Source organism: Eupeodes corollae, chromosome 1 (genome assembly GCF_945859685.1).
Source record: "Eupeodes corollae chromosome 1, idEupCoro1.1, whole genome shotgun sequence".
In the NCBI taxonomy this organism is placed as follows: Eukaryota; Metazoa; Arthropoda; class Insecta; order Diptera; family Syrphidae; genus Eupeodes; species Eupeodes corollae.
The window spans coordinates 137,241,325-137,257,059 of record NC_079147.1 but is presented as its reverse complement, the minus strand read 5'-3'; the positions used below and the strand labels follow the sequence as shown (position 1 = coordinate 137,257,059).

Genomic DNA, 15,735 nt, shown 5'->3' with positions numbered 1-15,735 from the left:
ATTCAAAAGAGAACCCTAAAAATGAAAGGTGACCGTTGTTTAACTGAAACTTTTGTATCTCTTGATCACCGTCGTACGATTTCATTCCTGTCATTATTTTAAAGCAATTTCAATAAACAATGGGCAGGTTCAGAGGACATAATGGGCGCATTCACAAAGCTAGTGGCTACGTAGTCAAAATTCAACTAGCTTTGTGAATGCAAAACTACACTACAAAGCTAGTCAATTTGGAGCTGTCATACTTTTGACAAATGCAAATATATAAAATAAGAAAACATTTTGATTTGATATCTTTAACTTATCTTTTGTGTTTTAAATTCAATGAAATCAAATTTAAGACACAATTTGAATGATTTATATTTGTATTTAAATACTGAACGATTTATTTTATTTTGAATTCGTGTGTTTTTACAGAGCAGTTGATTGTGAAACATCAAAATCATCCTTAACTAACTTTGTAGCCGTATTTTGTACACTACGTCGGAGGGGAAATTTCAACTACTTTTGTAGTTAGATTTAACCAATCAGAATCCCTTGACTACGTAGCCACTAGCTTTGTGAATGCGACCAATGAACTTGAAAGTTAGTCAATTTTCTAGTACCTGATTGGCCAGCTGCCAAAAAATGAACTTCCAATTAAGGCAACTTTAATGAAAAGTTGAAAGGAAAGTTAATCAAGGAAAATCTACCTAACTATTAAGTCAAGTGTACTTCTATCAAAATGACAGTTGCTCATGACAGTTGATCATTTCCATTGAACTGAAAGTTGAATTGTATTACTATATGATTCATTTATTTTCTGCACAACTTCATTTAATGCTTTTTGTAAAAAGGTTCCTTGTCAACTTGGAAAAGAAATAACTAATATTTCTCTACAATACAAAATACAAATTGCGATGAACTTGTAGCTTGCCTGAGTAGTGCTTTGTAGACAATAATTTTGTTGGTAATTTTTGTACTATGAACTTAAAGTATAGGTTTGTGAAGTAAGGTTCTGAATTTGAAATTCATGACACTTGAAAAAGTAACTAGCCGCCTTGGTGAAAATTTACGTTCAACTTTCAGTTAATTAAAAAACATGATCGATTGTCAATCTAAAAATAATATGACTTGACTTGATAGGGAAATTTCTCTTGACTTACTTTCCAGTCATGTTTCCAATAAAGTTGCTTTAATTGGAAGGAAGTTTTTTAGCAACTGGCCAATCAGATGCTAGAAACTTGCCTTACTTTCAAATCTCTTTGTCTTAACCTGCCCAATAAAGTTAACTGCAAATGAAGTCCCTTATGTTGCCTGAACCTGCCCAAGGCTCTAGTAAAATAGCCAGTTGCATTCCCCCTCTCAAACAATTCAACCGTAATACCCGTTCTTCTAGGAATGCTCATCAGTTTAACCCTGTGCACAATTTCAAAATATAAAAATAAAAAGCCTTTTTAAATACTGAATTGGTTTCTAGAAGAATGATGAATAAAAACTGTATCAATGGAAAAAAATGCCGAAAAATCTTTTTAAAATATCAGTTTATTTTACACAAAAAATACTCAGAACTTAAAACTACTTCTAAAATAGGTATGTATATAAAAATTAAAAATAAGAATCCGCTTCTGACATCAGAATTTATGCTAAATATTGCTATTGAATAAATACAAAGAGACGATAGGTTTTATTCAAAAATTTGTGAACAACAGAATTCAAAACAATATTTTTTTCGGAAATTTAATTATGTCTTGCACCACAATAAAAAGGTCATGCTCTGTTAATTAACCACTATAATGTATCTACCGTTTTGGAAATAATTTCCCTAAATTATAAAACAGGTATTTATCGAGACATACATTCATACAAATGTACACTCCGCTTCATATGAATGAGCACAAACATTTAGGAAATAATTTGATCATTTTGTTATTGAATTGCAATAAACCCTAGAAAGATAACCATATTTGATAGACCATAAGTGATACACATGATTTATACGTCGATTCGACATAGGTTATCTTTCTAGGGTAAAAGAAGTTTCTGTTAAGTCTTCTAATTGGTACTTCCACCATTACTTTTAATCATTTCGTTCATAAGTTGCGGTATGAATCCTACAGTCTTTTAATGTAGTTTAAAGAACTTTTACTTCACGCTAACTTGATTGCAGAAATTAAAGATTCTTTGTGTTTAAACTGACGATCACCCTCATAGACTGTTAATTCTAACCATCCCCAAGTATATTTAGTAATGTTTATACCAGATGAGTACGGTAGTCATTAAGAGAAGTGCAAATTTTGCTCCTCTCTGGAATCTTTTATTAAGCGCACCAAGTGAATTGGCGGATTATCATGTTGATAGACTAAGCTTATGGGTCAAAATATGTTAGATTATTTAGGAAAAGTTCTATCCCAGATTTTTAATGTTAACACCTCAACCTTAACTGTACCATAATTACTGACAGCTTTCATTCTAACAACACCTCTTTCACAGTTGTGATGAAGCTTTTAACAAATCGTATAAAATAAAAGGTTGACCCATAAGGAGCACGGAAATTAATGTTTTATCGACCTAAAAAAAACACGTGATACCAATCTTTTTTTTTCATATTATTTTTTAAAAAATTCTAAAAGCAGAACTTTCCGTTGTTTTCGAATTAGCGTTTTTTTTTCTTAAGTTTAATTCGTTTAAAATGGATCTAACTTTAATAAGTCTTAAAACTATTGAGAAACTTGCGTTCACGCCAATTTTTTGTTTAATTTTTGTCCCAGAATAACAAGTATAAGATCCACACCTTAAAATCAACTATTTTTGCAGTTCTTTTCACCTCCCTTTAAGATTTATCTGTATTTTATAGGTAAGAATAAAATCCATTAAGCCCTCTCCCAATCTTATCAGCTGCTACACGTCTGGTTAGTTCTTGGTGTCGAGCCAATTCGATTTTAGCTTTTGAAACACTGCTAAGGCATAAAGATCTATTGGTCTTTAAATTTTAAATCAAAAATTGAAATTCACTTAAAACAATAAAATTGGTCGCATTCACTACTAGTCAATCTGAACTGTCATATTATTGGCAAAAGCAAATATATAAAATAAGAAACATTTTTGATTTGATAACTTTAACTTATCTTTTGTTTTTTTTTTTTTTTTATAATACACACACTCAAGGGGATATTACTACCCTTATTATGCAAAGGCACAGTGTGAGCACTAAGAAGAGAAGAGAGGGTTTAAAAGGAGATGTCGGTGCACATTAATTTTGAATTCCTGAATATTGCAAGGACTAGGAAAGACAGAGTGTGGTAAGGCATTCCACATTCGGGTAGTACGGCTAAAGAACGAATCTCTGTACTTGGCGGTACGACCGAAGTTGGGCTCGAGGGTATACTGATGATGTGTTTTTAAATTCAATAAAATCAAATTTAAGACACAATTTGAATGCTTTATATTTGTATTTAATTATTGAACAATTTATTTCATTTTGAACTCGTGTGTCCTTACCGAGCAGCTGATTGTGCAACGTCAAAATCATTCTCCACTTACTTTGTAGCTGAATTTTTTACACTACGTCGGAGGGAAAATTTCAAATACTTTTTTAGTTAGATTTAGCCAATCAGAATCCCTTGGCTACATGAAAACGCTCATAAATAAGGATTAAATTGTCGTTGTACCTATTCAGTTGGCTAAAAAAAAATTACTTTACGTATAAAATACTTTAAAAGTGGGCGAAAACAAGAATCGCAGTTTAATTAGCATATTTTGTTTTGTTAACATCTTAAGGGAGTAGTTAGCATCGATAGATGTTACAAAAAACCTCAATATTTGTAAATGCAAAAGGCACTTTCGAAAATGTTTATGTATTCAGTTGAAGCGGAGTGTATGTATGTTTTAAATTCAAAAACTAAAATATTTTAGTTACACATAAGAGATTCCGCTTTCATATTTTCCCATTGTTACATTAGTATTTATGTTTTCGCAGGAAATGAGCCTAACTAACTTAAAAACAGAATGAACGTATTTCTTCGTATTCAAATCTTAAATATTTAAGGCGAAGATAAAGCTCACACATTAAAATAACAGGGAAAACAAAAAGCCAACTTATTTTTAAACATTTTAGAAACTATACGACCGAAAAGCAATTACAATTCTTTGGTGTTAGGCAAAAATGACTTAAGTCAGACAGACTCAACGAACTAAAGACGTCAACATAAGAACAAAATATGAAGCTTATTAGACTAAATTAATACGATATTTGTCAGTTATTCTAGAGTCAAGTTGTTAGTATTAAAAAAAAGAGACAAATTAAATGAAATTTTGAGTTATTTATAAGTAATGCCAAAGAATTGGAATTGTATTTGCAATTGAGCGTGTTTCTTCAAAATGTTTTCTTTTCTACCAAATTCTAGTTTTGGATAATATAAAATAAAATAGATGGTGCAACAGTCTGTTGAGAACTAGGGCCTAGTGACTCACAACTCTCACAACCATTCCTGTGTGCGATTACTGTTATCAGGGATAGAGGGGACCTACTATTTTAAGCCAAATCCGAACGGCTAATTTGAGAAAGCACTTTTCATGACAAGAATTACTCTTGGAGGATTTGTCAGTTTCTCACAAGAGGCAGGACCCGTAAAAAAAACTTTAGATGGAACAGACAGGGAACCCAGGACTTCTGGCACTACAGTCCAACGCACTAACCACCATGCCGCGGATAATAGGGAATGGCGTGGTTGGTGTTTATTGTTGAAAACTATTGTGGTTAGAATTTTTTAGATCCGCTCATAAATTCTCAATCGGGTTAAAATGGAAGACGGGCGGAGACGAGATGGACAGGTAACCAATTTTGAAGGATTTATGATAGTTTTCTTGCTAAAAATCCCATCTGACTGGTATAATGTTCTAAGCATACGGAAGCATAACCTTCCTCAAAATACCATGTTATGTTTTCTTGGTCAAGTTTATCATGAATATAGAAGATCAGTCCTTACTACCTTCATGTTTTATTGTGAAGGGAAACGAAAGTGATACTCATTTATTTTCTAATATTGTAGTTTGGTTTCATCAAAGGTTTGAATTAAATTAACTAAGTTATTAAAATTCTCTACTTTAGGTTTGAAAGTATTAAAAATTCATTATTTTAAATCGGGAAATTTAAATGTTATCTAGGACTTTTTATAAATATCTGTCCAAAAGCGTGCTTAATTTAAATTTAGAGCTTTTGTACATAATCTAAACAATATTGCTTATCTGATGAGGTCGTCTTATTGTGAGAACCTATTAAAAAGAAAATAATTTAATTTCGAATACAATACTTGTATTGATTGATATTAGAATAAAGTTTCTAGAAAACTTTGACTCTCATTTCAGTGTCAAATTCGAGTTAATAAGGAGCTATGAACAAGTATTGGGTTTTTCAAATTTCGTTGGTTGGGAAAACTTCAATATAAAAAAGTTAAATTAAACTAAAGATTTGTATTTTACTTGACTGCTTTTCTATTTTAACTAATAGATTCTCAAAATAATACCCCTAGATGCAAAAAACTTAAACATATATTATACTATATGAATAAGCTAACGTATCCCATAAGAAATATGGAAAGACATTTAAAATTGACAGAGATTTTGTAGGATTGTAAGGCAATTTTGTTTGTTTATAATTTTGGTAAATTTAACTTAATAAGACAATTGATATGGTCACACTTATTAAACTGGTCCGATTACTGCGTTCCTAAATTGGACAATCTTCAATGCATACTCTCAATACTGATTTAAAATAGAGTAATTGATTGAATCATATGGTTGGAAATTTAATTAAATATATAACTAAAGTAAGTAATATGTTATCTTTAAAAAACATTCTGTAATAATGACAATTACTACCTTATAAGTTCTACACCATTTGTTGTTGTTCTTCTGCCACCTTCTATTTGTATTTATTCAATTTTAACTTGAAAAGAAAACCTAAATTTATCAACTAATTTGAAATATTTAAATCAATGTGAAAACTTTCATCTTTTTTGATGGGATAATTCAGTTTTGCTTCTCTCTGTTTGTGGGTTATTGTAGCTAAATGTTGTTTCAACTCGCATATCCGGGAAAATTTTTTGTCGCATACATCACATCTGTGAAAAAGTGGAAAAATATAAATAATTTAATTTGTTTTTAAGTTTAAATCTAATTTAAAAGTATTTTCCGAATTATGTATTATGTTTGCCTACTTAATAACAATATATTATTAATATGTTGAGTTTCAAAAAGAATGAAGTACACAACACTATGTGCAATTACATACTTGCTACTGTAGTCTAAGTGACTTGCAATAGAAACGTATGTGGTTTAAGAAGTTCTATTATATGTACAAGAATTTTTGAATTGATAAATCTTTGGATATCATTTAGATTATACATTATTTAATGTAAATGCTAGAAACGATTCCGGTTGTTCTGGATAGTGTGAATGAAAGGAAGCTCCTACTAGAGAATAGGTTTAAAGATGCTGTATTGGAATAACTTAGCTTTGTAAAAAAAAATGTATTTGAAAATATTGCGATCAACGCTGGGCACACTACCAGCATCCTGGTTATTTAAACTTTCGACTCAAACCACTACTTTGTTGTATTCAAGATAACACTTCGGGCAGAATAGGGAGAAGATATAACTTCAAGCTGATACAATCGTAAAAGATTACCAAATTTTTCTCTCACCGAGTCACTTGTAATCGTTCTCGAAGTTCTCTGCCACCAACACAATGTATCAAGAACACGTTGCACCGTTGCCAATATGCAATCAGAGAAGCTGCTTTTGACGTGCTGGGATTCAAACATCCGCCAAAAAGAAAACTCTGGATTGATAAGGAACGTCGGCCAAACAACAGACACACCAACCGGGGCTGCATAGGAGAGCAGAGGAGAGAAATACACTGACTTCTCAGAAAGAAAAATACACAGCATGAGTAGCGTGCGGTCAACTATTTTGAGAGGTTCAGAAGAAGAAATGAAATTCGAAGATTCTGAGAGCACGTTAAATGAATTTCAAAAGGGAATAAATCTTTAAACGAAGGGTGCAATAACGAAAGTGGAAATATAATAGCACAACCGTAGTCAATGCTGGCGAAAAATCACGATAAACTCAGCAAAGTCCAACGAACAGCCTGCCTGTGAATGGGAGGGGCACTTCGCTCTACCCCCTCCGCCACACTTGATGTTCTGTTCCATCTAAAACCGCTGGACATTTTCAGTAAGCAAACGGCTACTAATACAGCCATACGGCTTCAAGCCTCCTCTCTGTGGATTAATAATGGAATTGGCCACACCACTATTTTGAACTCGTTCAGAACTATAAACAGTAATATTGACTACACCATACCCCATCCTCAGTTTAATAACTATAGCTTCAAAATAACTATGCCTCCCAGGTCTTCTTAGGAGAATACATCATTTTTGAACAATGATCCTATAAACTTTTATACAGACGGATCAAAAACGGAGGATGGGGTTGGTGGAGGCGTATACTCAGATAGACTAAACTTAAGTCTCTCCTTTCGTCTACCCGATCATTGTAGCGTGTTCCAAGCTGAAATCCTGGCTATAAAAGAAGTCCTATCATAGCTTAGAGAAAAAGTTATATCAACTAATGATATACGCATATTCTCGGATAGCAAAGCTGCGTTAAAGTCCCTAGACTCTGTCTCCACTAACTCACTAACAGCCCTAAATTGTCGATCATCTCTCACGGAGATGGCTACACAGTTCAACATTCACCTTTTCTGGGTGCCGGGCCATAGAGACATTCTAGGAAATTTCAGAGCTGACGAACTTGCAAAAAGCGGAACAACTTTACCTCTGCTGGCTCACAATGGTGGCATAGGTATTCCCTTAGCTGCATGTAAACTCATGCTAAAGTAAGGTACCATAGAAAAAACAAACTTCAGTTGGAATAACAACTGTTTAGCGACAAATTTGGCCTAATCTTAGTGCCAGGCGCTCAAAACAATTAATCTCTCCAAGTAGATTGCACATTAGCTACGTTATAGGTGCCCTGACTGGGCACTGCCTTAAAGGAAGGCATGCTATTCGACTTGGAGCCCCTGCAAATGATTTTTGTAGGAATTGCCTTATCACAAAGACGTAGAATCCACCTTGGAGACTACTACTTTAACGATACCAGCGATCTAAAAAAATCTAACATTATTTACGAGTAAAGCTGATGAACTGATCCATGTGGTATCACAACGGACCATACTTTGGTCTAAGTGTATTGGACTTCCCAACCAACAGCCACTTTAACCTAGTCAATGCTGTGGATATGGAAGGACCAAATTTGCAGATTGAATAAAGCCGGACGAACCGAATGTCCTGATCCATTTAATATAGACAACGAAAACCAACAAATCCATCTTCCCCGTGTAGACGAGGTAAAAATTAGCATATTTAAGCTAGTCTAAAAAAAAACCGCTTGAGCAAATGACTTATATGCCGAGCTTTTTAAAGTGGTTGGAAGTAATTTTGTTAGGACCATGCACCAACTTATCGGTACAATATGGTCAAATGAAAAAATGCATTCTCAAATGACTTTTGCAGAAGCTGTATGGACAGGAAGAGGAGGAAATGGTTCTTCACCTTCGCATCACAATGGGCCATTAAACTGGCTTAAGTGTGTCCGATGCCATCATGGACAGCCACTTTAACCTAACCTCACCTAACTATTATTTGCCTGATATTGAAAGAAGGTGACCCCTAAACTGCACCAAAAATCTTTTCTGCCATAATATGTGAATGTCTTGAACCCATCCAATAATCTGGTAAGTCATTATAAGTGTGGTATTAGACCAAAAAAGTCCACAGTCGATCACATATTCACATTACGGCAGATAAGGGAAAAAACAGAAGAATATCAAATCGAAACCCACCATCTTTTCATCGACTTCCAAGCCCAATATGACAGCAACTACAGGGGCGAACTGCATAGAGCTCTAGGCAAGGTTACGCAGTCTTTTAATTTCTTAAACATATTCGTTGAAAGAATAGTGTAAACCAAAAGTTTGTCTAATTATAACCAATTTAAATCACCTGATTTGTAATCCTTACTTCAAATAAACTTAAAAGAGGAATATAGAACAAGCAAAGAAAGTTTTAGTAAAATCTGAAAAGTGGCAGTTTGAAAGTTTCTCGCTTTTTAAAAGAATGTCCCATTCTTAATTACCAGCCTTATGCAATTATTCAAAGGAAAAGAAAAAAAAGAACTTACTCAAAACGTTTTTCGCCTGTATGCGTCAACAAGTGATTCTTTAGCACATTGGAGTAGGTAAATGATTTACCACAAGTATCGCATTTGAATGGTCGCTCATTGGTATGTATACGTTCATGTTTGATATTGGTGCTTCGATCACCAAAGGTCCTATCGCAGTATTTGCACTTAAATGGTCGGTCTCCAGTGTGTACTCTCATATGCCGATTAGTCTCTTGTTGGTTTGCAAACTTTTTTTGACAAATTCTTGAAAGTATAGAAAAAATTTTCTTTTTCATTTAATCAAATTAAAAACAAATTATATGCTACAAAATTACTCGCAACTGAAAGGTTTTTCTGAGTCGTGTCTTCTTCTATGCATCGTCAATTGGTAGACAGTTGGATAGACGTTACCACAAAGTTCACAGATTTGACTGTCTTTCGTTCGAGGTCGTCCAACTTTTCGCGAAGGGAAGTTTTTCTCTTTTTTCACTTTAGGTTCCTTACGGACTTTTTTCTTTTTTTCCTGTTTAACTTTTGTGCTTAATGATACATCACTATCGGATTGATTGGAACGTTCTGATAGTAAAAGACTTTCAAATTTTCCTAAATCTGAAACGTATTCAAAGTGTGGTTCATCTTTTATATCGAGCTGAAATACAAATATTTTTCATTTGAAACATAATATTATTTCTATTTAATTATAAAACATTTACATTAACATCTTCTGAAGGGAGCTTTAAATCTTTCGAGTCTAGCATTTCTTTGAGTTTCAAATCGGTAGTTTGGCAAAGGTCTCGAAACTCATAGGAAATGTTAAGTGATGTTACGCATTTGCTGCATACTTTCTTCGGAAGATCCTCTCTTAGTTCCAGCTTTATGCCTCCACAGATTTCAATTTTATTCAACAAAATACTTTCTTCCAGTATCAACTCGAAGGGTAGCTCCATTTCGGAACCTTCATCTGCTTTGAGACATATTCGACATGAATTTATTGAATGCATTTTTTAAGCGTTTTTCTATGAAATTAAATTAATCCTTTTTTATTTTATTGTAATGCACAACATTGAATACAAAAATATTTTTGATTTTGTTTGTGCAGTAGAATACAAAAATGTAAAGTTTATTTATGATTTCGAATGAAAATTGACATTTAGAATTTGACGTTTAAACAATTTCAAGGTTTTGTTTGATTTGATTTCAGCTTCAGGAGCGTTCGCGTGACTATTAAAAGTGTGATTCGCTTTTTCAATAGAGAATTGCCGCGTTCGACGGTCAAGATACAATGTTGTTTGTTGATTATTTGAATTCTATTTTCAAAGTAAAAAAATTGGAATAATAAAAACAAAAATGTATATTAGTAGCACTTACACCATTGACTTCGTAGATATAAACTGCTAATAGCAAACTTCAAGTTAGTTTTATCCATTTCTGAACTCTACTAGCAATTTTGTTATATATTGAAAAACTTTTGAACTTGATATTCACATTTTGTTTATTTTGTCAAATTTTATAATAATAGATGCCCTTAGTTAACTTGAACTAAAAGAACAATAGATGGCGTTCAAAAATTAAACTAGTTAAAGAGCTCGAATTACTTTTGAGGAAGGTTTCGTATGAATTTCGTATGAAGTTTTCTGGTCATGGTAGATCCTTGAAGTAATGATATGAAGTTGAGCAAGAACTTCATACTTTGTTCCATTTTCTTTGTAGAAATCAACCCAATTTGACGAGAATTCATTTTATTTCACAAATTATTCGAAAACCAATACATTTTTAAATTAAAAATATACTATTTATACAAAATTTGACAATTAGTATCAAAATATTGGAAATGTCAAACGAAAACTTGTAAATACTCGGTGTGAACATTTTATAAGTTATCGAAAATTTTTCGCCGACAACCGGGTTTTTGGTTTAGTGTGGAAAGGCTATAAGTATTAAAACAATTCAAAGTTGAACTAAAACAAACCTTTCAAAATATTAAAATAACGTTTCTCTGTTGGAATAATTGTGGAAGACGCAAAAGTATTTAACGAAAATATTTTGAAAATATATATTTTGTTACACTTTTTTTATATAATGAAATAAATTTTTGTTGATCCCAAAGGGTTTACTTTCACAAATAATGTTTGAAGAAATAAAATTGTACTTACAAATCGATGTCAAAAGAAAGCTTGTAAGCATGCAGTGTGAACTATTTTCAGGTTTTAAACTTTTTGTCAACAACTCGGATTTGTCTTTGGGGTGAAAAGCCTATTAGATTATTTTTCCAGCTGTTTTTATTTTTGTTTTTGGCAGATAATGTTACTTATCCGGTTTTGGTCATTTAAAAACATTTCCGATGTTTAAGAATATCAGATAGCATATCCAGTTCTTGACTCAGAAGTGGAGAGCTAGTTATATATGTGTCAAAACTCGAAAGTTGGATAAAAAAAACACAAGTTAGTAACTCTTTTTTACTTTTTACAAACTTCTATCACTTGTTTACAGTTACCACAAATATATGCTTTGTTTTCCAAATAATTTTTATTGTTACTTTCGTTAAATTCAATATCCTTGGTTTAATAAATGAAATACATAAGCAAATCGTTGATTTTCCTTAAAGTGATCTATACAATAGTATATTTTTAAAAGTCATTCGTATTTGGAATTTAAAATAACTTCAAATTCATTCCTGAATGTATTGTTTGTGTATGAATCACTTTCAGAAAAATCTCTCTTGCAATACAAATTATGTGCAAGAGATTTTGTGTGCTTGATTTTCAAGAGTCAAGATCTGATTGCAAAATGGTATCAACATTGACTACTACATATGGATTGCTTAGCCAACCTTATGTTGAAGTCATCTCGTCAGATTCTTCATATGCTTCATTATTAAAATAAATCGGCTATCATTTTGGTTATTTTTATTTTGAAATAAAACTTACCTATTAAAACCAGAAGAAACAATTTTCGAAATAAATGCATGAAATAAAAATTTGAATATCTGCCTATTGTAATAATAAAAAGTAATAGATATTCGTTGGTTCTTTGAAAAAGAGCTGGTTGAGGCAAAGAATCAAGTGATGGTTTTTAAAAATTATTTATTTTTTCACCAAACCGAAAAAATGGGTTAAGCATGTTCAAGAGGTTTAAACACTTTTAGTGGGAAGGTTACGTGAAGATTATAGATGACGAGCAGTCCATATTTAGTTGTTGGTATCGGGCTTTTCCGCTCCGAAGGTCAGAAGGACCCATGAGCTTGGAATAACTAATGAGTTATTTCTTTTATTTGAACACAAGTTATAAGTTTAGCTTACTTGATGTAAAATACTCGCTCGCAGTCGTACATATACTATATATACACTATAATAAAACAGTATTTTATTTTTCCTGTGATCCAGATCATAGCATTCTTTAATTTTTATTACAACGATAGATCGAAATCCTGCTTATAATATTAAAAGATGCTAATTTTAACATTTAACATGTTAACATTTTAACATCTTACTTGCTATCAACATTTTGCTTAAGTTAAAATTATGTAATGCCCACTACTACAAATTAATCGAATGACATTAGTGCTTTATAATTTAAATAATATAATTTAAATACGATGATCGGAGCTTGATCATATCCAGATTAGATTATTGTGATAATAAAACGTCGCCTTTATCTCGACTTTTCAAGACTGTGAATATAAACCTTTAGCAGTTTTTCTTAGTAAGGAAGGCATTGACATACTACAAATGGACTGCAAAGTAATATTAATTTTTCGTAGGTTTTGGTGGCATTGTGAGAAACTTTTGTTTTTTGTTTATTTTGTCAAAATTCATAACAATTAGATGTATTTGAAAAAAAAATAGGTTTTTGAAGCCTGGAAACAAGATGCGGAGTTTTTAAATTATCCACTAAACCTACAAGAGGGAAAGCATAACTAAATAGGTGGAATCAGTTTGAAGAGGGAATATAAATAGGCTAGCAGTTCATATCAAGTCAGTGTCAATGCAACCAATACTATGTGGAGATACAATCGTACAGTATTCGTTGGTACGTCAGTGTTTTCATAGAACGTTTTATAACTACTTAATTGTATGCAACAATAATTTGATGCTTAATTTTCGGGTACTTCAATTTTGAATGTAAATAACATATGAGTTTCAATGACGATTCAACCCATTTGACGTCTTACTATTATACTTCGTTCCGATCTGATGATTAAAAAAAGATATAGAAAAATTAGTCGTCAATGTGAACATAGACCTAAACTAAGTTCTCAGTTTTCATGCGTTGAGAGAGTCGAATATTGTAAACTGACCTATTCAATGTAATTTTATTTATTACGCAAATACCATCGCTGAATTTTTCTTCTGTTTTGATTATCATTTTTCTGATCCGTATCATTCCATAAGTCTGCCTCGTCGTAGTCTACTTAGGCTTACCTTACATTAAGTTCAATTAATTACAATCATAAAATTATTAACTTAATTCTTTAATGAATCAGTCACTTATTTAACTTTATCATTTATCTTCAAACGCATAACATGACCTTTAGAACCCTTATCAATTATCGATTGATATATTGACCGTTGCCGTAAGGCCTGATAACGTACCTATAAAATTCTTATCAGAAAGTTAGTTCTTAGCCCGAAAAGTTATTTCTGGACAGTTAAACATTATTAATGCAGTGAATCGTTTATTATCAAAAACCTAAGGTTGTTTAATCAAATATCTATGGGTCTTTTAAATATAATAATTTTCTTCTTCGATCCCTTGGGGATCATGCGAAAGTTGTTTTTTCGACCGGCTTTAAATTTAACTTCCAACATTTATGATCAATTTCGTACAAAAACCAACAATGGAGTTCTTACAATAAAGGAACTTTCCTTGCGGCTATTTATCGTCAGCTTTGCAGTTGCCCTAATCATCTGGAGTGCAGTTTTTCTTTATGTAGCTTTTTACTATGCCTACATGCCGGCTATGTCGCATATTAGACCAGTTCACATGCAATTTAAGTAAGTTAATAACAAAATGGAAGAGGAAGCTTATGATTCTATTATTAATTTTATTTTTTAATCATCTATTTTAGAACATGCTTGGACACTAGTGGGCCATGTACATTTCCACACGCTCATGTTGCACTTACAAAAAGGCAACAGCTACTTATGGTTGGCCAGGCATATAAGGTATCCATAGAGATAGATATGCCTGAATCGCCCCAGAATCAAGAACTAGGTATGTTCATGGTTTGTGCAGAAATGCGAGACATCGAATCCCTCCTTCGTGGACATTCCTGCCGATCAGCTATGCTTCGTTACAGATCACCTTTAATCCGCACATTGACTACCTGGGCGCTCAGTCCGCTCTTCGTTCTTGGTCTAAGAGAAGAATTCCAAAAGGTTCCCGTCGTTATATTCTCTCGTTATCTTGAAGAACGACAACATCCCATTACTGATGTCTATGTGGAGATACAATCGCACAAAATACAATTCTACACCGTTACACTTCACATTAGTGCAGATTTCACAGGCCTCCGTTACGTTATATTTAACTTCCCTGCAATGTCGGCTCTTGTTGGTAAGCAATGAACTCTTCTGGCTTTTGATTCATTACCCATGTTCTAACCAAGTAGACGTTTTCTCATTTCTATTCCCATAGGTATCAGTTCTAATTTGTTCTTCATTATGATAGTGTTCATACTGAGTTGGTACCATTGGTCTGACACAACCTGGGTGAAGAATCTGCAAGCCAAGTACATGCGACTGAGTAGACTTTCTATGTCAAACAGATCCTTAAGGCAACGAGTGAAAGGCAAAGATTCTTTCGAATCGCCAGCCCTCAGCGATAAGAGCATAGTAGACGATGATGATATAAGCTACTTCGACGAAAATCCGATAAGCGACTCAGAGGAAATAGTAGAGTTAAGCTCTTCACTGGCCCCGATAACAACTGATGATACGAGTAAACCCCAAAAAAGTTTACAAAAACGCCGCAAAGAAAAGGAGTCTTTATTAAACTCATAAAAACTCGTAAATTCCTCAGATTAGCTAGAAAGCTATTATTTAAATTGCACAAAAATATTGCAAAGCACAAAGATTCATTTTTTAATTTAAACTGAATTCGTTTATATAAACTTATATTGAATTCAAGTTTTAGATTATAAGAACATTTAAATTAATGTATTATACATAACGTAGCAGAAATATTCTTATCTATACATTTGAATTGAATAGTTTTAATATTCATTGAAACAAGTTTGTGATCAGATTTAAGAATAACGATAAAAAACTTTTTGTTTTATTAAAAGTAAATTTATCGAACAGAAACATATTTTTTACAAAATGAAAGAAAAAATAAAACCAGATTAACTTATCTCTTTCATTTTTTTGTAGATTCGTGATGATAAGATATTGCAAGCAAACCAGAGGTTTATCTTTGTTTATACAAAACCCCATTTTACTAAACCAAATAAAGGGTATTTTTTTAGTCGTGCGGTTTTCAAGAAGAAATAAAATGAATATAATGTAATATTATAGCCAACAATTTAGATTTA

The 15,735-nt window shown here is 32.5% G+C and overlaps 2 protein-coding genes across 2 annotated transcripts; one reads left to right on the top strand and one right to left on the bottom strand.

Annotated features, from left to right (window-relative positions):
- Positions 1-1,503: 1,503 nt before the first annotated feature.
- Positions 1,504-10,327, bottom strand: LOC129952655 (transcription factor Ouib-like). The gene is made up of 4 exons (XM_056065403.1): positions 9,917-10,327; positions 9,539-9,852; positions 9,222-9,467; positions 1,504-6,098 (listed from the first exon to the last, which is right to left on the bottom strand). The coding sequence occupies exons 1-4, from the start codon at positions 10,202-10,204 to the stop codon at positions 5,951-5,953; spliced, it is 996 nt and encodes a 331-aa protein (XP_055921378.1). The 5' UTR covers positions 10,205-10,327; the 3' UTR covers positions 1,504-5,950.
- Positions 10,328-13,594: 3,267 nt separating this feature from the next.
- LOC129938615 (seipin) lies at positions 13,595-15,554 on the top strand. Its single transcript, XM_056046279.1, has 3 exons — positions 13,595-14,197; positions 14,272-14,759; positions 14,841-15,554. Exons 1-3 carry the CDS (start codon positions 13,917-13,919, stop codon positions 15,203-15,205), a joined length of 1,134 nt encoding a protein of 377 aa, XP_055902254.1. The 5' UTR covers positions 13,595-13,916; the 3' UTR covers positions 15,206-15,554.
- Positions 15,555-15,735: the final 181 nt, after the last annotated feature.